Source organism: Galeopterus variegatus, unplaced genomic scaffold (genome assembly GCF_000696425.1).
Source record: "Galeopterus variegatus unplaced genomic scaffold, G_variegatus-3.0.2 Scaffold141, whole genome shotgun sequence".
NCBI classification, from domain to species: Eukaryota; Metazoa; Chordata; class Mammalia; order Dermoptera; family Cynocephalidae; genus Galeopterus; species Galeopterus variegatus.
In genome coordinates, this window is record NW_007726252.1 from 612202 (window position 1) to 640191 (window position 27990).

General features: G+C 37.0%; 1 protein-coding gene across 2 annotated transcripts in view; it reads right to left on the bottom strand.

Moving 5' to 3' along the window:
- Positions 1-24455, bottom strand: part of ATG5 (autophagy related 5) — a 128798-nt gene extending 104343 nt beyond the window's left edge. The window contains exons 1-3 of one of the 2 annotated variants that reach the window (XM_008590490.1): positions 24172-24455; positions 15449-15614; positions 6781-6908 (exon numbers count right to left, since the gene is read on the bottom strand). In XM_008590490.1, coding sequence (XP_008588712.1) covers positions 6781-6908; positions 15449-15556 — 236 coding nt within the window. In that variant the 5' untranslated portion in view covers positions 15557-15614; positions 24172-24455. The remainder of the gene's footprint in view (positions 1-6780; positions 6909-15448; positions 15615-24171) is intronic. The other variant, XM_008590495.1, reaches the window with a different exon arrangement.
- Between the last annotated feature and the right edge of the window lie 3535 nt (positions 24456-27990).

Below are 27990 nucleotides of genomic sequence, written 5' to 3' on the forward strand. Positions count from 1 at the left end.
TTGTACAAATCAACATAAACAATTAGAGAATTAGAGAAAACAGATAAAATAAGGGGGAAAATTTTCAAAGAGGATGTCAGCAGGAATGGTAGAAAGAGTCCTGAACTGAGATACTCAAAACCTGAGTCCTACTCATTCATCGAACAAACATTTATTTAGCACCTTTCATGTGCTATTGTTCAAGGCACAAAGCCCCTGCTCAAGCACCCCACATAGATGTTTAAACAGTTATAATAATAAATATGAAGAGGGGAAGAACTATGACACTGACAACAATTGCTAGAGCCTACTGAGCACCATTTCAAGAATTTTATATGTATTAAAATGTTATGTGCCATGTCTGTGCCAGGCACTATCCCAAGAATTTTACATGTATTAATTCACTTAATCCTTGAAACAAACTGATTAAAGTACAAGATACTACTATTATCTCCACTTACAGGTAAGAAAACAGATACAGAAAGGTCAAATAATTTGCCCAAAATCATACAGTTAGTAAGTGATGGAGATAGGATTTGAACCCTGGTTCCTGGCTCCAGAATCAGCATTTTTAACCATCATGTTACAATATACAGTGACAATATGACAAGTATTTAGGAAGTAACCACATAGTGTAGAGACGGTACAAAGGTAGAAATAAATGATCACTTTTGGTTAAAGGAATCACAAAAGAGGAGATAGTTAAGCTAGAGGTTATAAAGAGGAGTTAAGGAAAGGGAGGAAGAAATACACAAATACATCAATAATTAATTGGGAGAAAAAAGGATGCTGGAAAGAGCAAAAACGATTCAGCGATGAATACGGGTAGAAGAACAGAAGCACAAAACATCATCCAACATTCATGAAAACAAGTAATTTACTTTACCTGGAAAGAAGTAGGCTCACTTCTTATGCACACATCATGCTATAGTGTTTGGCTTTACACTGTGGATGACTAGAAGTCAGGAAAGGTTCTTAAAAAAGAGTAACAATGTTAGATCTGCATTTCAGAAAGATCACTTGTGGTACTGGGGAAGATAAACTGAAAGTATTAGTATCAAAGGCAGGGAGACAAATTAAGAGGCTATCCAAATAATCCATGTGAGAAATTAGATGAGCCTGAACCCAGACAAAGAAAGCAGAGAATTTAAGACATATTTTGAAGGCAGAATTACAACCTAGAGGCTGGATGATGAGGAATCGAAAGTGAAGGATGAAAGTCAACAAATATAAAAGATTAAAAGTTACAGTGGGTTCTTTGACCACAAAAGAATAAAACTAGAAATCAATAACAGAAAGACAACAGAAAAACCTCTAAACATGTGGAATTAAACAACACACTTCTAAACAATCCATGAGTACAAAAGAAAGTCTCAAAAGAAATTTTTTAAAAGTACGTAGACCTGAATAAAAACAAAAAAACAACATATCAAAGTTTATGGGATTGCACCAAAGCACTGCCGAAATGGAAGTTTACGACACTAAATGTTTGTATTAAAAACAGGGTAAGTAAAGAGTTCTGGAGATTGGCTGTGCAACATTATGAATGTAATTAACACTTAAAAATGGTTAGGATGGTAAATTTTATGTAACATATATTTTACCACAATTAAAAATCAATAACCTAAGTTCCTACTTCAAGAAACTAGGAAAAACGAGCAAAATAAACCCAAAACAAGAAGGAAGAAAATTATATAGAACAGAAATCAATGAAATTGAAAATTGAAAAAATCGATAAAACAAAAAGCTAAATCTTTAAATAAATAAAATTGATAACCCTCTACTAAAGCTAACATAGAGAAGACACAAATCACCAGTATCAAGAATGAAATACGGTAGTGCCCCCAAGACCAGAGCACCAGCTGTTCTGTCCAGAACCCCTTTTTACTGACTGATCAATGCTGCCTTTCTTGCTTTTCCCTTGGGCCACCATCTCTTCCTCCTTTGTCTGGGAAGGCCCCAGTGAACACTGCCTGACTTGGCTGTGCACTATAGGGTCCCCTGGATCCCCGCTTTCTTTCTGTGTCCTGACCAAACCACAGAGTGCCTTGACCCCTCTGTGACCCAGCCAGCAACAGGTTCCTCCCAGGGGGCTTAAAACAAAACCAGGCCTTGAACATTCATTCCCAGGCACTGATAAAGATCTCTGGGTTGTTGCTCAAAACACTGAAAGAAAATGGCTCCAGTCCTGAGCCAAATTCCTTCAACCCTCATGTAAATTCCATACCCTGCCCCCTCGCCATGGCCATACACGTACTGAGGTAGAACATCCCTTTCTCATGCTGTCCTTTGGAAGGATATGCTGCCGCACTCTATATGTAAGTTCCCCTAATAACTGCTTTGGACTGATCAAAAAGAATGAAATATGGGCAATCACTACAAAATTTTGTAGTCATTAAAAGATAACAAGGAAACACTATAAACAACTTTATATTCACAAATTCAAACAAATTAAAAGAAACAGAGCAATTCATCAAAAGCCACAAACTACCAATACTCAACAAAGATACAGACAAGCTGAATAAACCTACACATACCAGAAAAGTTTAATTTAAAAGCCCCCCCCCCCCAAAAAAAAACCCTCCAAGCACAGGTGATTTCACTGGAGATTTTTATCAAACATTTAAAGAATTAACACCATTTTTACACAATCTTTTCCAGAAAATACAGGGCAGAACACTTCCCAACTCATTTTATAAGGCCAGTATTAATCTAATACCAAACCAGACAAAGACAGTATAAAAATAGAAAACTACAGACAACCTCTTATGAACATAAAATATCAGCGAACTGGATTCAACAATCTATAAAATTAATTACATACAATGACCAAATGGGATTTATGAAAGGCATGTAAGGTCCAACATAAAAAAATCCATGAATGTAATCTACAAGGGGTCTTCAAAAAGTTCATGGAAGGATTTATTTAATTCTATTTTCCAGTTTATGAAATACCCTCCCTTACAGCAACAAGCTAAAAAAAGAAAATCCATACAATATTAATTACACAGAAAAACCATTTGACAAAATCCAACACCTATTTATGATAAAAACTCTTACCAAGTTAGAAAGAAAATGACCTCAACTTGATAAAAAGCATCGACAAAAAACCTACAGCTAAAAGCATGCCGAACTGTGAAAGACTAACACATTCCTTCTAAAGCTGAGAACACAAGACATTCACCCTCACCACTGTTATTCAACACAGTATTAGAAGTTCTAGCCATTCCAATAACATAAAAGAAATAAAACGCCTACAGATTGGAAAGGAAGAAATAAAAATGATTTCCATTTGCAGATGATATGATTCTCTACATAGAAAACCCCAAGGGACCTGTAAAAATACTCCTAGAACTAGTAAGTGAGTTCAGCAAGGTCCCAGAACACAAAAATCAATCACATTTCTATATACTAATAACAAACATACAGAAACCAAAATTAAATTTTTCTCTTTTGAAATGCATATGTCCACACAAAGAACAGTAGGTGAATGTCTGAGGCAGTGTTTCTCACTATAGCCCCCAAATGGAAACAATCCCATGTCCCTCAATGGATAAACAATTTGTAGTACAACCATACAATGGAATAATATTAAGCAACAAAGAGGAGCTGGGGGTAGGACAATGGGATTGACTATAGGCAGCACCAAGGAATTATGAGGTAATAAAAATATCCCATTATCTTGATTGTCGTGGAAGTTACACAACTGTATACAATTGTTAAAAACTCATCAAACTATACTCCAAAAAAAGATGAATTTTACTCTATGTAAATTATATGTTTGGGATCATTTTTCCCTTCTCACAGAGTCTGTTAGCCAAGTAGAAAAACAAAGAATAGTAAGAAATAATTAACAGTAAAGGGAAAAACTGCTTTAAGAATATTCCATTCTGCTATTATTTATTATTGCTAATTTGACTTTACATACTATTTCTAAAAAAAATCTCTAAAACAAAGAATTTATTTAAAAAACGTAGCCCAATACTCTTATTCTGCGTCCTACCTACAGGAACATAAAGTCATATTTTTGCCATCTGAGTATGGACAGTTATAATTTGTCTAGGACTTCAGCTTGTTTTTTCTTACAATTGAGAACTATCACCTTACATGAAAAGATAACTTAAAATTTAAGTAATTTAATTAGGGGACAGGATCAGGGGCAAGGTTATAATGTAAGAAGGAATATCAATTTATGCACTTTCTCCCTTTTATGAATTGCCTAAGCTGGTGTTTGACTTCCTTTCCGGCTTGAATTTACTTGAAACTCCAGTGAATCAAGTAGTACAGGAAAAACATTACCATCCTACTGAAATAAATGCTCCTCTACTCTTAAGACACTTGCATGATTTCAACAGTCCCAGTTTTACAAAACTTCAGTGATACATGCCTTCCCACACTGAAGGAAATTCATAGGATTATCCTATCCTCTGAAGCCCACTGCTTAAATGCCAGGCAGATTCTTATATTGATAGAGTATTTCCAAGAAGATATTTTTTTTTAACATAGGAGAAAATCACTACTGTTGGAAGCGAAGGGAGAAAAGATCAACACTTAGCCCAGAAGCCCTGGATTACATTTATGCCTCTGGAGTAGATATGTAGTACCCAGAAATACTAAAGGAAAAGAAGCATTGAAAGCCATAAAATGTAAGGAGCTTACAAGTATGACATAACTATGAAAATGATATCACAGATTAAAAAGTTAACACCCCAAAAACTAAAATGAAGATACTTGGTAACTACTTTCACATAGCTCACTAAAAGGGAAAAGAATTTTACTCTTTAATAAAAGACTTACATAAGGGACAAATACTGACAAAGTAGGACCATGGTATAGGCAAGCCAAAATCACTGTTCTGCAGTAACAGGGAGAAATGGGTCCAAACATTATTTACTAGTATCATATCTAGAATACAAACCTAAAATAAAAACCACATCTAATTCAAAAATCAGCACTACACAGGATAGAATAGAACAGCAACTGAAAGATGATGACATAGCAATCACTTTACAAGCTAAATTGAGGTTTCCCAAATTTTCCAGAGTTTCTCAACTGGGGACAGTTCTGCAGTCCACTGGGGACATTTGGCAACATTTTTGATTATCACCACTGGAAAGAGTGCTACTGGCACTTGTGGGTAGAGGTCAGGACTGTTGCTAAACACTCTACAATGTACAGGGTAGCCCCACAACAAAGAATTATCCAATTCAAAATGTAAATGGTGACCCTGTTGAGAAATCCTTCTTTACAATGGTAATATTGAAAAGCCCTGTTAGTCGCACAAATTCTTATGATAATCTATAACTGATACATATAAAGTGAAACAATCTGAATATTTAACTATAATATAGATAGGACTGTCAAGTACATAAATATAGACAGGACTGTCAAGTACATAAATATATCTATTACTACTCGCCCACAATCTCACCCCTTCCTTCCCTTCCCTCTACTCTCCTGCTCATTGCTCCTTTTACAATTCTTTAAACCACCTTCCCATTCCAAAACCTCCAGTTCTTCTGAGAAATAAACAGAAACAGAAAACATTGCCTTACCTATGCCGCTTGAGGTCTACAACTATGCAAGAGTCATAACAAGTCTGATATATAATCATGAAGCTCAGTACCGTTTTGATTTGAAAAAGAATGCTACAGTAAGACAACTCTGTCATCCCTCTCCCAGAACTGCCTGAAAAGATTAGAGGCCTAACCCACAACTCAGTACAAAATGCCACCCTTGCATGTTTCCAAACCATTATGAAAAATCTACTCACTCTTGGAATTTCATCAGCACAGGTAAGTTCCAAAATTTCACTCCTTGCTAATAAGTAGTCCTTGGATTTACATCAGCCTCACTTATTAAACAACTAACTAGTTTCCTTTTTTTCTTGGCAGCTGGCCGTTAAGGGGACCCTTGACCTTGGTGTTATCAACACCATGCTCTAACCAACTGAGCCAACCAGCCAGCCTAGCTTTCTTTTATTTGTCCTAAGCCTCTTTTAAAAACTCTTCATTTTAATATTTCCAGATTCAGAAAGCAAATCCATTTTTAACCTATTCATATTTTTCATATTTAATTTTAATTCTGTCACAGTCTATCTTTTTCATTCAACTGCCTCCAAATGGCAGCATTTCTACACCATTTCCCAGCATACACTGAACTTTTTTTTTAATATTCTTCTCCTTGTAATTTCTCCAGTTTTATTAAATATTTTGGGGAGTTGAACAAAACTCCCATTAATAGAGAAAGAACAAAAATATTATCTGTACATGGATAAGCCCAGATTTAGGATTTATTTTTAATACCCTTTTTAAAAAATGATATAATATCAAAATTATTTTTCACATAAAAAGGAAACCAATACATTTTAAGTACTCTAAACCAACCCTAGCTAGTCAAGATGTGCTTATGGCATTATGGTCAACTAAATTTGGCCAGAAGTTTGAATGATGCCAGTTTAGGTAATCATGTCTATATAAAGACCTGCTATAAATATTTTGGAGACAGAAACAATATATATAATTTAAAAAGAAAACAACCCATAACCAATTATATTATTATTGTACCATAAAAAAATCTATTGCTGAAAATATATCATCTGTCCAGTCATTCATGCATCCAAATAGAAGGCAGAAATATTTTCAATAAAATATTCAAATAATGGTTTAAACTTCACTTATTATAGGAGCTAGTCTAGTGATTTCTTTCTTTACAGAACTTTTTTACAACTGTATCAGGGCACTATAACTTCTTAAAGTTAACATATACTTAATGCTTAATAATGCAGAAAAATTCACTCACCATTTCAGTGGTGTGCCTTCATATTCAAACCATATCTCACTAATGTCTTCTTGTCTCATAACCTTCTGAAAGTGCTTTTTCACTTTGTCAGTTACCAACGTCAAATAACTTACTCTTGGCAAAAGCAACTGAAATAAAAATTTGTAAAACCATATTTATTTACTAGTTATTTTTCCAAAAAAACAATACTAAATAGGTTTTTGAATTTTAAGGAAAAACAGCCATGTTCTTTGCATTATTTTGAATACACCACACAAAGTCAACTGCTTTTTATAGAAAATCAAAGGCTAATGATTAAGATGTTTTAATATTCTTACGTACTTCAAGTACAGCATAAATGCCTAGAATAATCAACACAAATCTATCTACAATCTTTCTGTAACACTTTAAATAAAATTATGATATAATTAGATATCATAATATTTAGGATACTTATTATTTCTATATCAAATTAACTTAAAAATTAAAATGATTCACCTGAGTTAATTAAACTGTTCTAAGAAGATAATCAACTCAGTCCTAATGTACACTTGACTGTGAATCGGGACTTCTCAATTGGTCCATCATGTTTTGAAGGCTAGGAGAGAATGTTGAGCTAGGTAAAGCCTCAACTGGAATAGTATGAAGGAAGACAGTGTTCTTCCCCCAGGAATGGTGCCGAGAAAGAAAATATGAGAGTGTTTTGAAAAATTCGTTATGATCTATATAAAGAACCTACAAAGAGATAAAAAGAGAAGACTGGCAAAAATTCACATTTCTCCTCCTTTGCTGTAGATACTGCAACGATTTCTTGCTTTCCTAAGTTTCTACCTTCTTTTGCAGGTAAAATTATTTTGTTACTCTCTTTCAGCTATTTTTATGAATCCAACTCTTGCACCGTCTTTCATGCTGCTTATTCAAGGTGATCTTCTGATCAGTAAATTAAGTAGGACTACTATGCTGGCAAATACATACAAAGAAAAAATAATCTGGCTGAAGGAACTGATATTTAATCATTGAAGTCCAAGATAATAGACCTCAAGTAGGCAGGAGAACATGACAGTGGTCCTGGAGGCTACAGGGTGCATGGGTATGACAGAGAGGTAGTTGGCATGCTCCAGTGTGGAACAGAAGGTACTAAACACTATGAACAAGCTGTTGGATAGTAGTATGGATTTGACAGAGCACAATTTTTTTTTATAAAGAAATAACTGTGATTAGTAAGGAAAGGAAAAAGGAAACTAGTATTTACTATGTATAAGGAAAAGCACTAGTATTTTTACAAGAAGTATTATCACTTCTGTTTTACATACAGCTTAAATAATGTGCCAAAATTATATTCTATTAAACAGGAGAGAAAAGATTCATTGGAGTCTTTCAGACATGACAGAATCGATTCAAATACAACATGGAAGTCACTAAAAAATCAAAACAGCACAGCAATTGGTCATTTAAAAAAATAAATAAGTAAAATACCTTAGTCTAAATCCATAACTTTAATTTAAAATTACTATTGGGTATTACACATTAATTTATTCTGCAGAGAATAATATTAACCTTTGAAGATGGTAAGAAGGAAGACACACCACAACTATTGAGCATGAATAACAACTCCTGATTTTAGAGAATGTTGTACTACCTGGCTAAGGTTCAATCAAAGTTGCTAATGAAGTCACAAACAATTTTTGTTAAATAAAAACTTCTTTACAATAAGGAATGAGGAAATTAGAATGTAACCTCCATTAAGACAAAAATTTTGCCTTTGTTCAAAGCTACATTCCCAATGCTCAAAACAGTGCCTGCTTTACAGGAGGTGTACGATAAATATTTGCTGAATGAATCAGAGACACCAAAGGTTAAGTGGGGCAAAGAGCCAAAAATGATAATTAAAAAAGAATACCCATTCTCAAGGCAAAATCCACACTGAAATGTAGTTGCAATATTCTGTTCCAAATTGGCCTGTGGGAGTAATAATCTATAACTAAGATAAATATTCATAGTAACACTAAGAAATAACTCTAAGATTTAAGAATGACTATATTGGAGTTCATATAGATATAATTTATCAAGAAAATATTTAAATAGGTTAAAAACAAAAATAAAATAACAGCAGAAAGACATCATCTTGCCTGTTATCTCCAGACTATAAACTCATTGTTTTTCTTTTTTTTTTTTTTTGTCTTTTTTGTGACCGGCAGCACCGGCCATCCTTATATAGGATCCGAACCTGCGGCGGGAGCGCTTCTGCGCTCCCAGCGCCGCACTCTCCCGAGTGCGCCACGGGGTCGGCCCAATTCATTGTTTTTCTTAAGTATATCTCACTGGTTTACATTCAGGTCTTTTTTTCTTTAATGTAGTAAAATATACCTAGCATAAAATTACCACCTTTGCCATTTTTAAGTGTACAATTCAGTGGAACTAAGTACATTCACACTGTTGTGCAACTATTACCACTGTCTATCTCCAGAACTTTTTCATCATTCCAAATGGAAAAACTCTGCACTCATTAAACAATAACTCCCAACTCCCCACTTCCCCCAACTCTTGGTAATCATCATTCTACTTTCTGTCTCTATGAATTTGACTACTGTAGGTACCTCATGTAAATGGAACCATACAATATTTGTCCTTCTGTGTCTGGCTTATTTCACTTAGCATATCTTCAATGTTCTTTAAGTTCTTTTAATATGAAAGGATATTGTCAGCTACAACTGAATCTATCATTCTCTTGTTCTTCATTTAGCACTGGTATGAAGTATTCATGAAGTATAATGACACAAGTGATTCATTTTTTTCTATACAGCTTATAAGGAACATTTTTTTGTGTGTGTCCTTTTTGAGACCGGCCGCACCGTGCTCAGCCAGTGAGCACTGTGAGCGCACCGGTCATCCCTATATAGGATCCGAACCCGCAGCGGGAGCGCTGCTGCGCCCCCAGCGCTGCACTCTCCCGAGTGCACCATGGGCTCGGCCCATAAGGAACATTTTATACTGTTGTATGGAATATGAGGGATCTTCAAAAAGTTCATGAAAAATGTATATTATGAAAAAAACTGTGCATGGAATTCAAAATTCTTTTGCTCCAAAATAAACTCATACTAACTTGTTATAAAATGTCTGAACATAATCTAGTTTGAGCCACTAGGAAGAATAAGGCATCAGTTTGAAAAGGGCCCCTATCAGAGTAACATGAATTCTGCTGAAATATTGAAGGAAGAACAAACATCAAACTGATGGTGAAGCTTAGGTGGAAGAATGGTGAAATCATTGATGCTTTACAAAAAGTTTATGGGGATAATACCCCTAAGAAATCAGCAGTTTACAAACAGATAACTTTTTAAAGAAGGGACAAGACAATGTTGAAGATGAAGTCTGCAGTGGCAGACCATCACATCAATTTGTGAGGAAAAAATGAATCTTGCTCATGCCCTACTTGAAGAGGACCAACAGTTAACAGCAGAAACAATAGCAAACACCATAGATATCTCAACTGGTTTAGCTTACACAATTCTAACTGAAAAATTAAAGTTGAGCAAATTTTCTGCTTGATGGGTGCCAAAACTATTACGTCAGATCAGCTGCTGACAAGAGTAGAGCTTTCAACAGAAATTTTACACAAGTGAGACCAAGATCCTAAAGCATTTCTTCAAAGAACTGTAACCAGAGATGAACAAGGCTTTACCAGTATGATCGTGAAGACAAAGAAGAATAAAAGAGGGCCGGCCCGGTGGTGCACTGGATAGTGCGCCACTTGAGAAGCGCGGCGGCGCTCCCGCCCAAGGGTTCAGATCCCACATACGGACCAGTTCCCGCTCACTGGCTGAGCGAGGCGCGGGAGCGGCGCCAAGGGTTGCGATCCCGTTGCCGGTCCCCGGTCCGGTACGGGGGCAACACTGAGGGTTGCAATCCGTTGCCGGACACGGAAAAAGACAAAAAAAAGACAAAAAAAAAAAAAAAAAAGAAAAAAAAAAAAAAAAAAAGAAAAAAAAAAAAAAAAAAAGAAAAAAAAAAAAAAAAAAAGAAAAAAAAAAAAAAAAAAAGAAAAAAAAAAAAAAAAAAAGAAAAAAAAAAAAAAAAAAAGAAAAAAAAAAAAAAAAAAAGAAGAATAAAAGCAGTGGGCACCAAAAGGTGGAAGTACTCCAGTCAAAGCAAAAGTGGACTGGTCATGAGCAAAGGTCATGGCAACAGTTTTTTGGGATGCTCAAGGCATTTTGCTTGTGGACTTTCTGGAGAGCCAAAGAACAATAACACTGGCTTATCATAAGAGTGTTTTGAGAAAGTTAGCCAAAGCTTTAGCAGAAAGATACTGAGGAAAGCTTCACCACAGAGTCCTTCTACATAGTGACAATGCTCCTGCTCTTTTCTCTCATCAAACAAAGGTGATTTTGTGAGAATGTCAATGGGAAATCATTAGGTATCTATCTTATGGCCTGATTTGGCTTCTTATTTTTTTGTTTCCTAATCCTCAAGAATCCTTAAAGGGCACCCATTTTTCTTCAGTTAATGACGTCAAAAAGACTGTACTGACATGGCTAAATTCCCAGGACTCTCAATTCTTTAGAGATGAACTAAATGGCTGGTATAATCAAGTGTCTTGCACTTGACGGAGCTTATGTTGAAAAATAAAGTTAATATTTTTTATTTTTATCTTTGAACTCCATTTTTCCATAAACTTTTTGAAGTCCCCTCATACTTATGTTTCTGAGAAAGGTACCCATAATAGCACTGAATGAGACAGAAAGAGCCCTTCCCCTCATACAGCATACAGACTAGAGAGGAAGACAGATACTGAAAACAAAATTACAAATGTGATGAATGTAAGGAGGAAGTAAAGAATGTTCCAAGAGCAAGGAGCAAAGGAATTTAACCTAATCTAGGGGTTCAGAAGAGGTCTTGACAGGAAGTGTATTTTAAGGCAAGAGTGAAAAGACAAACAGGAATGAACAAAACATGGGCGTGTATAGGGGTGAGAGATATTTCCACCTATTCCAGACAGAGAATACTGCATGACAAAAGGCACAGAGTAAATACATAGAGATGAAAATCCACTAAAGGTTTTAAGCAAGCAGGTAACAAGATCAGATATATGTTTTGAAAAGATCATTCCAACTGCAAACTAGAAAATGAAGAAGGGAAATTGGTTACTGCTATGCAATCCATCAGTTTTTAAATGGTGGCCCGAACTAGGCTGTATCAGTGGGGATGTGAGGAATCGGGTAAGTTTGAGAAATACTGAGATGTAAAATCAGCTGGACTAAGTTACCAAAATGTCAGGGATATGAGAGAATGAGGCATCAAGGATGAGCTGCAGGTTTCTGGTAAGACTAATTAATTAGACGAATGATAGGTCTACTTGCCAAAACAGGAAGGGAATAATGGCAGATGACCAAGTTTTCTGGGGGTAATGATGAATCCAGTTTCAAACACACTCAGTTTCAGTTCCTTTAGAACATCTATCTCCATGAAGATCTCCAGCAGACAGAAATACACATCTGGAGCACAGGAGAAAAATACTAGGAGTGTCAGGATATAAATGCTTGACAAAGACATAAAAATGGCTGAGAACTCCAGGGGAAAAAAAGAGAAGAGAAAAAAGAAGGCAAAGCCCTAAAGAACACCAACATTAATGAACAAGCTAAGAAGAAAGATCTGGCAAAGGAGACCACAAAAAACAGGCAGAAGCAAAACCAGGAATATGGGGCATGCAGAGCAAGAGAGGACAGTGCCACATGATAAAGAAAACAGTCAACAACATCAGATACTGCTGAGAGATCAAGCAAATGAAAATTCAAAAACAGACTCCAAGTTTGGCAAAAAAGATGTCATTAGTGACTTAGGCAAGAACAGTTTTGTTGCAGTAGCGTGAAAATGTGATGCCAGCAAACTAAGTGGTAGGAGGTGAGAGGGAGACAATGAGTATAAACAACCGTTTCAAGAAGTATGGCTGTGAAGGGAAAGCAAGGAGTTGAGAAGATGGTGTCAACAGAGGATTGTTGTTTTAGGATAAGAAGGCTTTATGACAATACAGAACTGTGAAGGAGCCAGTAAATAAAGTCAAAATAAATAAACAGAGAAGGTAGAGGTGTAGGTGGGAGAATATTAGATACCGCTAGCTTCCTGACAAGGCAGGAAATGGGATCCACAACACAGATGGAGGGTTGGGCCCTGCCTAGGAAGAAGAACACTTCTTCCATTATAGCAGGAGGGAAGGAGAAGTAAATGTGTGTGAATGCAGACAGGTATTGCAGATTTGGTGGCAGAAACTCAACTAAGGGAGTTGAGTCTATACATGGTTTCTACTTTCTTCATGAAGTAGGAGGTAAAGCCACCTGTTAAGAGTGAAGGATGAGGTCAGGGCTCAGAGAAATTCTCTAACTGGAAAAGAGCAGAGACAGCTGATTCAGAAAACATCAAAGTATTGCTGGGTAATGTTTAAAGTCCACTGAGACTGATGACCATTGGTCTGACTGTGTGGTTTCCTCTAGTAACAAGTCACAAAATACAAATACAAATTAGTATGCATGTTTTTACACTGGATAATCTAAATAAAAAGCAACAGTTTAAATGAATGTAATAGAAACAACAAAAACTGAAGTTATCTAGTTTCTAATAAATTTCCTTCCTAATATTCCCTGCAAAGTAAGACATAATTCTCAATGATATACATATATATATATAAAATGTAGGCTGAAAGATTTATGCACAGAGGAAACAAATCAGAATGGAGAAATAACCAGAAATACATTTAACATTAATATTAAAAATATTTTCAAGTTTAATTAACTGAGACATATCTGAACTACAACTATATTGGCACTAAAATGCTCACCTATAATTCTAAGACTAGTCATCATTAATGTTTTTGTGTATTTTCTTCCTGTATGTATTTAAAGAGCAAAATTTGGACTATGCTAAATGATTTTAAACCCTAAACTAAGGTTTTTTAAACTAGGGCTTAAAATCATGTAGCATAATCCAAATTTCATGTTTATTATATGCCTGTCGCCCAATATTCTTCAACAATATAAGAGTTTCTCTGGGTAGACAATTAGAAAGACTTCAAAAAAAAAAAAATTACCTATAAGATAGAACAATTTTCCTCCTGTCCCAACACCTCCCATTTTCAATTAGAAATATCTAGAAAACAACTTACACTCTAGTTCTCATGAAAGTCTTTTCATATTTAAACAGACATATATAAAGAAGGAAAAATGCTGTATTCTTTACCTGGAATTTTTTTAACTGTAGGAAGTGTGTCAAACATCAGAGTTTGATTTAAAAGTGAACAGATTTAAATTATATATTTCTCAGTGGTTGCCACTTTGACCAACTATACATATATACTCCTTTTAGATACTATTAGAAAGCCAGCCAAGGTTGAAAGTTTTAATTAAAACAGCAAAAACTTGTTTAAAACTATATCCTAACCCATATTACAGAAAGAGAACAGAAAAAAATACATCTAACAAATGAAATTCTTCTAAAAATAAACTATGACCACATTTGTTTTTAACTGTGGAAATTTTTCTAGACAAAAAAGAAAACTGTTGAGATTTCCAAAGTTAAAATTACTCAAATGTATATAAGCCTGAGTCCCAGTAACAAAATTGCCCAACTTCTCTAAAATTATCATTTCTGGTTTAAAAATCCAAAGAGATGATTTCAAACAAAATCACAACATGAGTCTGGGGAGGTTTTCCTGCAGTGAGTATCTACCATTCGCATAGCCCATGCCAGATACTGAGATACACAGAGGAAAACAAAACAGTTCCTATACCCAAAAAATGAATGAATGGGCTCCTTAAGTAGCTTCCTCCAGCAGTCTGACTTCCCATAGCGGGAGCAGACTGAGGAACAGTGCTGCCTCTCAGATAGGGGAGAAAGCAACGGGAAAGTTTTATTAAAGTGAAACAGAAGAAAACAGTTCAGCATCACAAATACATTTACACTTTTCCACATCCTCTCCATGTAAGCAATAGCATGTGTACCTCAGACACAAAAAGAAAAGTCTAGAATAACAACTAAATGCCTTTGCCTATTAGGGGCTATTCAGTAAATAGGCAGGATACTATCATCTCTTACTAACGGATGCATAAACTTGGCCTATACATGCCTTAGCGGGGTTGGGGGGAGTCACATTAAAATCAGAAGATACTTGAAACTCATTTTCAGAACAGATAATTCATTAATTCAAAGCCCCCCAGTCTATGTGCAGTAATTTATAATACATATTACTAAATATATATTATATATTGCTCACATATATATGAATGTGTGTATGTGTGTGTGTGTTCATGTTAATTGAGCTATAAAAATACTTTGTTAAATAGTTGCTTGGAATCACACAAATACAAAAGATTCCAATCTGAATCTATTATTTTCAACAGTTTCCTCTTAAAATATAGCACATAGCTTATGATTTCATTATCACATATTATATATGCAGATATGCATAAGAAAAAGTCAAGAAGGTATCATGACATGTCAACAGTAGTTTTCTCCTCTAAGTGGTAGGATTTGTGATGATTTTTATTTCCTTTCTGCTTATCTGTGTTTTCTGATTTTTTTTCTCCAAAGTAATAACAGTTTAGTCGTAACACTATATAAAATTTTGGATAACAGCCTCCAGGTTCTTAGAGCTTTATTTACAAAGTTAAAATATCCCATTTGCCACCATCAACACACTTACATAGTATGGTTCTGCTTCCCTTTCAGTTATCTCATCCTGATACAGAGTGAAGCAAGTTGGAATTCGTCCAAACCACACATCTCGAAGCACATCTTTGTCATCTGTCATTCTTCCAATGGTTAAAGCAGTACATATAGGCTAAGTTCCTTCTTCAACCAAAGCCAAACTGCAAACAAAATAAAGAGCATTAGTCAGATCCTTTCAAGAATGAAAGAACTTGCTACAAAACAAAGGATTACAGGAAAAAATGAATGCCATAAACATTTTTCACTTCAAAAAAACTGTGTGATTGACATTCTTTAGAACAAATGCAAAAAAATCAGTACAACAAATTCTAAACACAGAACCACTATTTATTTAAGGGACCACAGAAGTAACCAATTCAAAATTACATATTTAATTCAGAAGGAGCAGGATTGGAAAAAAAAAAACAAAAAAACAAAATTATATATTCAAGTAATGTTCATTACATGTCCAACTAATGAACCAAAGTCAAAATGAAACTACACTTGTATCACCCTTTCAAGCCCAGAAGAGTCTATTGCTTATCTAAAGAGAACCCTTCAACTATACTCTCTGATCCCTGATAGTCCAATTCCACAGTATCATTTTCACATATTCAACCTCACCTATTCCTGATGGTTCTTGCTTTATTTCTGCAAAAATACTCTCTCATCTTGGAAAAATCTTTGGGTGACCCTATTCCCCATTCTAAATTTCATCCTGTCCACAATTTGATCCGATCCAATATTTTCATTCTTATTTATTATAGTTCTTTATACAAACCCTCTAGCAAAAATGATCCCCTAAACACCTTGCTCTGTGTCCTACCATTCCCCTGTTCTAATATGCTCTTTTGTCACCTAATTAAACCCTGCACAGTCTGCAACCGAACTCACAATCCTTTGCTCCAATGAAACAATATACACTTCTACTCTCAACTCTTATAATATTCCCTATAACACAAATATAGCACTAAATTTGGAAACAGAAATGTTCTGGATATAGTAGAAGGGCATGGCTTTTGACCTCTGTAATATCCAAGTGTCTTCCAGTGCTAATACCCTACAACTAAATAACATCACAATATACTTCATGAGTAAATGCTGAAACAAATACTGTTTGTAATAAACGCTTAGAGTAACGCCATAGGTGACACCTGGATACTATGATTCAATATACTTATCCAAGTAATATTTCCCATCTTTCATAAGCAACTAATTTATAATTACTATAATGTATCTTGCAAAAACATTCTCTTCTAAATAATCATATAAGTTTAGCCAAATGTCAGTTATTGACACTGAATTGTTCAAGGAGCTGGTTTCTTTTCTCTTCCACTGACCAATGGCAAGAACATTAAGGCTGTCATAAATTAATTAGTCAAAGAAAGAAGAAGCTGGAGGTCAACTGGCTGCAATGTCATCTACAGGTAAATAAACTGAAAGAGATGGAAAAAAATCTGTCCAACATAAAAGTACTAGCAACAGTCAAATCAGGATAAGAACTCTGGTACTTAAACTGAGCCAAGTGCTCTTTACAGCACATCATAGTGTTTTAACTTTTCTTAAAATACACCCATAAAAGTAATTATTTTAAGAAAACGATAAACGCATGTAAATTTCATGAGTTCCACATTGACAGGCTTCAAATTCAAACAACATATTGAGTTTTCTGCTCTCAGCAGGAAATTCCCAAGTTTACAAATCACACAAAATTAATTCACTGAAAATGGGAAAGACCTCACTACCTCATTACATTAATCGCTTGTTCTTTTAAAATAAATTTAGTAGTGGCATGAATTAATGAAATCTGGGTTATGACAAATAGGTAAATCTAAAATTGAATGTGGGTTATGACAAGTAAATAAATCTGAAATTGTAAACAGTGGTTTCTGTAACCATGATACATCCAATTAATCAACAACTGCAACTGAGATTTCCCTCTTGCTCATGAGAGAAAACAATTTGAGACAAAAAGCTCCTTTACTAACAAACCTTAAGAAAGCTTAATTACAATTTTAAAGTTCAGAAGTCACTATCAATATTATCACATTGGATGTTTTTTCTTCTCAGAAGATGCAGGTAGAAAATGCGATTCAAGACAATTCAAAATTAAAGGGGGTATGGCCACCCAAGGAAAGGCTCTTCCCTTCTTTGCAAGCACTGTCCTTATCTCAAGAAGGAGTAAGAATCTAGTTGGTCAGATCCCAAGACACCATTTGAGCTGCGTTTATTAATAGGCAGAGCTCACCATAAACCAAAATATTATGCATGTTGAGTATGGCTCCTTTCTCCTCTTCTAGGCTGACAGATGAGAATACCTAACCATCCCACTCTTTCTTTCCATGACATTCTCTGCTGCTTCTCCCTTCCATGTGTCAGGAACAGTAAAAAGAAATGGTCAATGCTGTCTTTCCTCTTTGTTTCTGAGTGTCCCTCCCCAAAAGTGATACAAGTATGGCCTTAGGGAAAGAGAGAACTCCTAAAAACCACAACTACAGGCTTGGGTTTTAAAGTCTTATGTTCCAGCCAAGTTTGCCAAAGTTCTACAGTAAGATTTAAGGTACAAAAACCAATGAAAACTAAATTGATACTTTATTTCCCACATACTATTGTTTCTTACGTATGTATTTCTTATAGGATCTCAAGGGAAGAACTGAATGAGCCAAGGCAGCTAAAGGTGTAATGTGGTAGAGCTGATATAAATTTTGCAAAACAAACAAATTCTGCAAAACAAATTTCTGAAAACTGCAAACAAGGCTACTTACTGCCTCAATATATGCAGACTCAAATTCATAGGATCTTAAAATAGTAATCTTTCAATACAAATAAATAATCATCTATAATTACATAAGAAAGAATGTTTTGGGCCAAGCCCGTGGCGCACTCGGGAGAGTGCCGCGCTGGGAGCGCAGCGACGCTCCCTCCACGGTTCGGATCCTATGTAGGAATGGCCGGTGCGCTCACTGGCTGAGCGCGGTTACCGGTCACAAAAAAGACAAAAAAAAGAAAAAAAAAGATAGAATGTTTCTAGTCTAGTGAATATACTTAACTAAAAAATATACAAGAAAAATTGGTGACAAATGGATAAAATTAAAGGATGTGAGAGGCTGGCCTGTTAGCTCACTTGGTTACAGCATGGGACTGATAACACCAAGGTTAAGAGTTCGGATTCCATAGCAGCCAGCCACACACACACACAAAAAATTTGAAGGATGTGAGTTTTCAATAATCCTCTTTTAAACAGAAGCAGAAAAGTAAAATTTAACTCTTGAGAGGCACCACAGTGTAGGGGTTAAAAACGTAAACTGTGGAGCCAGGCTGCCTAAATCCAAAACATAGCTCCACCACTTACTGTACGATCTCAAGTAAGTCACTTAATTTCTCTGTGTCTCAGTTTTCTCGTCTGTAAAATGAGAAACCCGCACTTACCACATTAGATGTGAGAATTAAATGAATTAATACATGTAAAGCACTTTAGACAGTGCCTATCATAAAATAAGTACTATAAAGGTTATTTATCATTATAATTTACAGAATCAATAAGAGCATGCCTCCAAAAATGTTTAAAAGTCGACATTTAAAGACTTCAAGAACTAAGAATAATGAAAAGCATTATGTGACACAAACAAAAATTATAAGAGTAAAGGAAAACAATAGTTAAAATTATGCATTGGACACTTCTAACAACACCTAACATAGAGTCAGTAAATATTTGATCATTTGATATGCCCAGTTCTATGGCAGGTGCTGCAGGAATTAAAAATAACAACAATAAACTTTTTTAAAACTTCAGTCATTGCCCAGAAGATATTGTAATCTCCATATCCTCTAAATATACCATGCACTTTAATGTTCTTTCTGTAACTTTGTTCACGCTAGTGGTCCCCTTAACCTAAAGCGGCCTTCCCCACCTTGTCTTCCAACTTACACGTCTTTCAGGATCCAGCTCAAAATAGTCTTTTATCTATGCATGACTCAGGCAGAATCCTCCTTGCTTCCTCACTGCACCATTACATTTCCTCTACTACAGCACTTATAAGCTTAAATTAAAGATTCTTATTTGTATGTGCACCTCTTCCAGTAGACTGTAATGCATTCCCTCAGGGAAAAGGATCATATCTTACTCATCTTTTAACCTCTGATACTTGGAAAGGTGTCTGGAATATAATAGGTGCTTAAAAAATGTTTACTGAATTTGAATGTGTTGGAAATACATGAATGCAAAATTATACAGCCAAGCAGAATCCCCCTAAATGAGATGAGTAGGTCAGATTAGATAATAAAAATTAGATAATAGATTACATACTGCTTTAAATATCAAGTAATTTCAGAAACACTAGGTATTTTACATTAACTCACACTTGATACACAAATGATAAATAAGCCTCTATGTTCCCATTTTACAAATGATAAACTTGAGATGTAAAGATGATTTTTTCTAAAATCTTGTGGCTATCTAACAGCAGAGCCAAAACTAGAAGCCATATCTTTACCAGATTTCCAATCTTATATTCCTTCCATCATATCATAATGATTGCCAACTCCAAAATGTCCATATGTCCATGGTATAATAATATGTTACTTTGTCAGAGCATTTATGGGGGTGGGGAGATGCACAGTTAAATGTTAACATATCCTATAATGTTCAAAGAAGAATTTTAAAAGATGTGGAACTGGAAGAATGGGCAGAATATAAACAGGCAAAGAGAGGAAGATAAATATTCCAAGCAGGGCAAAATACCATTAATAGAGGCAGGAAGTGGGCAGGAGCAACTGTGCCAACTTTTTAGGAAATTTTAGGTTAGGAGGAATAGTAGATAATGAAAGAGCTGACACCATAACATGTTTTAATATTACATGTGACCCTAGGGAAGTCACTGTATTTAATTTAGCCCCATTTCCTTACCTGTGAAATGAAATTAATAATACCCAAGTCCCAAGGTTGTCCTGAAAAAAAAAAAAAAAGTCTATAAAGTGTTTGGACTTTATATAGTAAGGACACATGGTAAGTGCTAAGAAATGCAAGCGATTAGTATTCCTTTATGTCAAATCTGTAAATGTAAAATGAGGCTAAATCATGAAGCATACCAAATAGGGGTCTCAATTTCATCCACCAGGCCTAGGGAGCCTATAAGGTTTTATAATGGTGAAATAAAAATAGTTATCTGATAGGAGTGCACAAAACGAGAGCCTTGAGTCAAAGAGGATAGCCAGGAAGCAATTTTAGCAACCAAGGCACAAAGTAATGAGTTCCTAACATAGAGTGGTACTAGTGGATTGGTGAGAGACAGATATGAGTCTTTCCAAGGAAGAATGAATAGAAGTTGGTGAAAAATGATTGCAGGATAAAGAACAAGGGCAGAAAAGATTTAAATGGTGACAACAGGCAATACAGTAAAGTAGTTAAGGGGCTTTGAAATCAGACTAACATGGGTTTAAACCCTGACTTCCACCTATTAGCTGCATGTCCTTGGACAACAAACCTATTCTCTCTGAACCTCATATCTGTAAGTGAAGATAATTCTAACTTTCATAGGGATGTTAGGTATTCAGTGCATGGTAACCACTCCATAAATGGTGTATGTATTTAATACATGGTTTCCTCATGTTTCCATGGCTCCTCTGCTTAAATGCTCTCCCTCTTCTTTTGGCCAACTCTTTAATCCTCTCTTGGCCAACTCTTACTCCTCTTTCAGGAGTCAGCTTAATATCAGTTCCTTGGAAAGCTTCCCCCTGACCAGCCTTCCCTCTACTTTTTTTTTTTTTTTTGGCAGCTAGCCAGTAAAGGGATCCAAACCCTCAACCTTGGTTTTCTAACACCACATGATAACCACCTGAGCTAACTGGCCAGCCCTACTTCTTTAATGGCATGTACTACCAAGCAGCATGTACTACCAAGCGTTGCAGTTATCTGTTTATCTTGTCTCTTGGCCCTCCCCACACTGAACTGAGAGTTCCTTGAGAGCAGAAACTGAGTCATATTTACCTTCCTATCCCCAACATTAGCATAACTAGCACATAGCAGTCTTCGGAATTTTTGTTAAGTGATGGGGAAAATATATAAATATATAAATCTAGCTATTTAAGAAACTTTTCCACCTAAACTCTTTTCCAAATTAGTACAATCATGCTTTAAATTCAGCAAATTTCATTATTTTAGAAAGATTTTTCCCTCTCCTATACACACTACGCAGTCATTACCATCCATCCAATTTGAAGACAATGTTTTGGAAACATATCAATCCAACCCATGATGTAACCTACTAGAAATAAGCTTCTTGAGGGCAAGGGCTATGTCTTCTTGACTGCTCTACTTTCTGATCTAGTTCAGGGCCTGGGACAGAGTAAATGCCCAACCAACCACACTTGCTAACCAATTAGTCACTCAGCAAATAGCACAGTATGATGAGAATATAATGCACAATTAAAAGTCCCTTTCACACTACATACCAAAAAAGGCTAACCTACTAACTAAAGCTATTTTTGCTGACAAAATCTCCAAATCTCCAACTACATAGAAATTACTTAAAAAAATCAAACACTTATTAGATTAAGTTTGCAAACATCTAAAAGTAATAATCTATGCTGGCTGCTGATCTCCTTTTAAATTAAAGAACACTAATCTCAAACGTGGACCCAGAGTACTGCCTAGGCCCCAAATTTCCCTAGTCCACTTACTCTCCCACTTTCCTACTCTTCCATACTGTCTCCTCCCTCAAATTTTCACATCTCCTTCCTCAACTTCTCTCTCAGCTAATAACCTTTCTTCCCATCCTATTACTGCAGATCAGTGATTTCTCAACAGGGATTTTACTGGACAGCCTGGTGGGGGGCGGGGGAGAGAGGAGCACAGCACATAAATCTTACCTACCTCTAAATGTTAAAGTGACCCAGGGCTCAATCCTTGAACCACTCCCTCTTGTGTGGCTTTAAATACCATTTATATCTTCAGCTCAGACTTCTCTTCTGAACTCACTTCATAGTGATATTTCCATTTGGAAAATTTAACATGTGCAAAACAAAATAATTTCAGATCTTTCTCCCTCCACTCCCCTATTACTCTGTGGTCTTCCCCATTTTACTAAGTGGTAATTCTGTTCTTTAGTTGCTCAGGCCATAAACCTTGGGGCATCCTTGGCCCTTCTTCCATGCTGCTGTAGCTTAGAAATGAGTTTAGAATCTGATCTTTTGCACCACCTCCACTGTTACCACCCTGAATACACTTTAACTTTTAACCTAACAAATGCAAAGGTCTACTGGCAGCTCTCATTATTTCTGCCCATACTGCATACAGTCAACATAGCAATCACATCCTGTTAAAACACAAGTTAGATCAATCTACTCCTTAAAACCCAGCTCATTCAAGTAAAAACCAAAGTTCTTACAGAAAGTCCTACAAGGCCTTATATGACTTGCCCCATTCCCACCTGAGTCTTTACTACTTATCTCTCCCTATCACATTCTTTTCCAGCCAAACTAGCTGGCACGCTCCCGCTTCGGGGCCTTTGTGGTAGCTCTGATGGCTTTCCACATGGCACCCTTTATCACCAATAAGTCTCCACTCAAATAACATCTTTTCTATGGCCACCACTGGGATTTCCTGCCACACCACTAGCATTCCTCATTCCCCTTCAGTGATTGATTTTTTCTCTCTAGCACTTTTCACCACCTGACATATTACAGTACTTTAATTTTTCTACCAATGTTTTCTCCCCCATCCTCAAGTGAACTTCATGATGACTTTTTATTGTTTGTTCACTGTTCATTGTATTTTTTTACCATTTTGTCCAGTGCCTGGCACACAGCAGGTACTCAATATTTGTGAAATTAATGAAACGAACCCACACTTGAAGTGTGTACACTATTCTAAAATCCTATATCGACACAGTCACATTCGGCTCATTTTCCCCCAATTTTAACTAGCATATCTTTGAGGATCAAAGCACATGTATAACATTAGTGTAAAATTCTGAAATTCCTCTCAACTACTACTCTCAGCCTAACATCCTCATTTTCAGATTCAAAATTGAACTCCTTCAAATAGAAATCACAAAATAGTTCAGTTCAGATGCAAGTACCCACAGTCCCAAGGTCTCAGATTTATCAAATGAATTCTGGAAGCCCTTGAGAGTTCAACTACTGTTTGATAAGTCTCTGAGTTTTGATTACAGAAGTCATGCTGTGCCTCCCCACCTCTCAGAAAAATCTAGAACCAATCCAGTTTCTTAGGTTCCTCAAGTTCAGATATGATTCGAAAATAATCCAAAGTATAACTAAAGTATGTGAAAGTGCTTTGTCAACAGAAATATTATTATCAAAATGAGACTTCAGGAATGCCTCTGAGAAGATAAATTGGAGGAAATACGGAGTAACATAACCGAACTACCCTGTGGAATAATTATGGTTTGAATAACTGTTCCACGAACAACCCAAATTCTGAACTGAACTCCAGAGCCTGAGATTTGACCCTGGGTTTCCTACCCTTATAAGCAACAGACATATTCCCCAGGGGAGGTCACACAAGCCACACCCTAGGGCACCGGGGGCGGCGTCTCTCCAAGCCCACCTCCGCCCGGAGGAACCACCTTCACCCGCCATCGCCCCCCCCGGGGAGCGCGGCTCTGGCCGGCCACTCACCCCTCCTCCTTACCACACCTGGCCCCTCCCCAGAACCCCTCCTCCGGGCATTTCCTCACACTGGGCGACGGACACACGTACCCTACCCGAAGCGCCGGCTGCTTCCCGCACCGGTGGAGAAGCTCGGGTCCCAGGCTCCAGCCGGGCGGTGGGGCTGCTTGCCTGCCTGACACACTGTCCTGCAGAGGCGCGGGAGCCGGAGTCCGGAGAGCCCGCGCAGCCGCAGGAAGCACCGGCGCGGAGGTCGGAGCCGAGCCCTGCTGCACTTCCGCCCTCCAGTATGCAGCGAATACAACCCGAGCTCCGCGGAGCCTTGGAAGCCCACCTCAAGTCCAGTCACCCTCGGCGCCCGGAGATGACGCCACGATACCCCACGTGGCCCGGACTCCGCCCCCTGCGTTCGGCCCAACCCTGGGAGGAGACCGGAGCCGCTCTTGAGCATGCGTAGATGAACAGAGCGCCTGACTATGTGGCCAAGCCCCTCCAAGTTGACAACTTCTACCTTTATCTGCGCCAAAGCGTAGTCGTTGTTCTTTGGGAAAGTTAATGTAACAGATCTATAAGAACATGAAGTTACAAAAAGAACATGAAGTCTATAAGACACTGCCTCTCCAGAGCTTGATCGCCGCATCCCTCTTCCCGGCATCATATAATGGTATTAATGAAACGTTAGTTTTCAAAGTGCTTGCACATTCGTTTTCTCATATGATCTTCCTAACATTGAGCCATGCCATAGAACCATGACAGGCATTAGTAGACGCATTTGACAGAAGACTACGTGAGTACTGAACTCTCCTACCTACCCAAGAGTGCTTATCTTTATCTTCTAGGAATCATTATGGGTGACTCTCAGGCAGCCATTTGACTTGCGTGAATTTGTTTAAAAGTCCTCTTTTCAACAAAAGTCAAATACACAAGTCCTCCAAAGTTCTGAGCTCAAAGGAGAGGCTCAAGAGAAGTCTTTGTTAGTAATATGCTCTTTTCTTCTCACTCTGAAAGTTTTTATTTTTGCATGCCTGACAACTTAAAATACACAAAGCCATTGTATCATAACATTTTTAACTTTAATTTATTTAAATCTGCTTTCCTAAAATCTAAGGTATCTCTACTACCCCCGTGAACTCTAACGTGCCATTACTTCTTCACCCAAGGTCCCATCTGCTCTCTTTTATCTCTCTCCTGCTGATTTCAGTTGATGATTTTCAGATGATGAATTAAGCCAAATTAAATTCTATTTCAGCTCTATTTCCTCTGACTGTGCTCCAACCGATTATCCTGGCTCCCAGATTTCCCTCATAACTGGTTTCTTCCTTTAGTAGATGAACATGCACAAGAGTTCTCCTATCCTATTAAAACCCTTCCTTTAACCTTCATCACTTCTTACTTAAACTGCTAGGATAGCTTCCTACCTGGTCTCCCTGCATCCAGTCTTGCTCCACTTGTCCCAGGGACCATCTGTTTTTTACTTTGATTTCAACCACTGCGCATTATCTAACATGCACTCCAACTATGTCACTCTTCTAGTAACACCTTTCAGTGATTCCTTCTGGGCAAATTCCAAGTTTCTTAGCATGATAAACAAGGCTCTTTATGACTGGTTTCTTTCCTCCTCCTAGCATCCTTTCCCTGTACTCCCTGCCTTGCACTTCAAAATCCAACAGTATCAAATGTTTTGTAGTTCTGTGCACAAAGGCTATGCTGTGTGTCTGAACCGTTGTTCCTGCTGTCCCTGCTGCCAAGAATACTGTCCCCCACCAGCCCTTCCACCACATTCCTTCTTCCTCACTTGGCACACACCTCTTATTCTTAAGACTTAGTTCACATTTTGGAAAGCTTTCTCTGACCTACCCAATTTGAGTTGGGGTTTTTCCTCAGTTATTTTTTGAATCCCCGATGACCAGCACAATGCCTGGCATTCAGTTGATTGTTGAAATAAACTAAGCTGAACATATGTTCTCTTCTAGAATTCCCAACACTTGTACCTCAGAAACTAAATTGTTCCTCATAGCTTAGAGTTTAGGTAGAAAGTAGTCATTTCCTTTATTACTTCATGAATGTCTGAAGGATAAAATCAGCAGGGAAAGATGAAAGTAGTTGAGATGCACTGCCATTCACAACATGGGACTCCAGCAGTGGCCTAGCAGTTAAAGGCGTCCACCACTGCTACATCCTGTCTCAGTGCCAGTTTTATGATCTGCGTGGGGGAAGGCGTTGGTGCCTCGTCCATCTGGCTGCACACTCTGCAGTATCTTCCCAGAATACAATCATACTTCTGTTCCTCTATCATTTTATCTTTATTCTATTCAAATGATGTCTCTCCCCTGCTAGAATGGAAACTCCTAGAAAGCAGGGACAAATTCCTGTATATCAAAGGCTGCAAACTAGAGTTCCACAGGCTGGAACTGGACTCCTTGTATGATTGCTATAATGTACTTTAACCTACTTCAGCATGCACAGTGTGATACTATGTATGTGCTAGTTTAAGCTTCAATTCTGGTTGCCCAAAGCAAGAATTCCATGCTCCAGAGATGGTCAGGTAGCAAAGCAATAGAAAGACCACAATCCAGAAGCAGCTATCACAAGGACATCTGTTATCACCATCTTGATCCACACTACACAGTTTGCTAATTAGCATGGAGAATGTCAGACATGGGTTTTTATTTTTGGCTTGCTCAAAAGTATGATAAATATTAGAAATGGGATCAGGAAATTAGCAATATTTAAATTATGTGGATTGACTAAAATATTTTAGAGATTCTTGATGCCCTTGCATGAACAGAGTACAGTAGGGGAATCTAGGAGGCCTGCAGTTTCATCTTTAAGTTTTCTTATGTCTTCTATTAGAGTTCTGTAGGGTTACAGAAGTTAACCTCAGGAATGGTGTTACATCTGCCTTAAGTGAACCTTTCCTACAGGAGATAATGAGAGCACCTAAAAGGGCAGAGAACTGGGGTTTCGTCAAACTTACAGAGCAGTTTGTATGAACTGCTCTGTTTAATAAATGTCTGCATGTGCATCAGAATTTGGTCTCAGATTGACTTCCATTAAAACCTCATATTCAGGGCTGACTAATTAGCTCATGTGGGACAGCATGCCGCTGATAACACCAAGGTCACGGGTTCAGGTCCCTATACCAGCCAGCCACCAAAACAAAACAAAATTTAAAAAAACTCACATCTCTGGTTATGATGAGTATCTATGCAAAAGAACCCAAGAATTATAGTTAGCAAGAGTGGTAGATATAGTCTCGAGTTTTTAAAACTCGATAAAATGGTTTAATGGTAACATTTCTCACACACAAAAATGAATTTCTGGCTTATCCTGGAATCTGACAACTCTGAGCCCACATTCCCACATGGCAATGATGAGCTGGAGCAAAGTGGCAGCTGCCACCACTTAGGCTGGGCATGCCCTCTCCAGTTTTTCACTGTCTCCATTTATTTGGGTTACCTACCTGAACATGAGAGGCATTAGAGCTTTACACCCTCTATAGCATTTTGTATGTCTAAAGCACTGCCTACTTCAGTTCTTTGCATATAGATATAAATGTTGTTGAACAAAAGATGAAAACAATTGGCCAAGACTGTGTTATACTGAAGAATTTAGCACACATTTTCACAATCAAATGTGATTATGATCATATTGATGGTTCTAAGATTTTACTTATGAGCAATTTTAAGGACACATGCTTGAAAGTTGGGAAAATATCATTCTACAGTATTTTCTCCTATGAGGTGAGAGAACATTTGGAGGATACAAACGTTTTGAGACTGTTAATATTCAACAATCACAGGAATCTCATTTGTATCTATTTAGTTGGCATTCTAAAATCAATCCAGAAATTAAATAGATAGACTCTTTTAGTTTTCATGATGAGCCTTTCATTCACTGTATCACAGC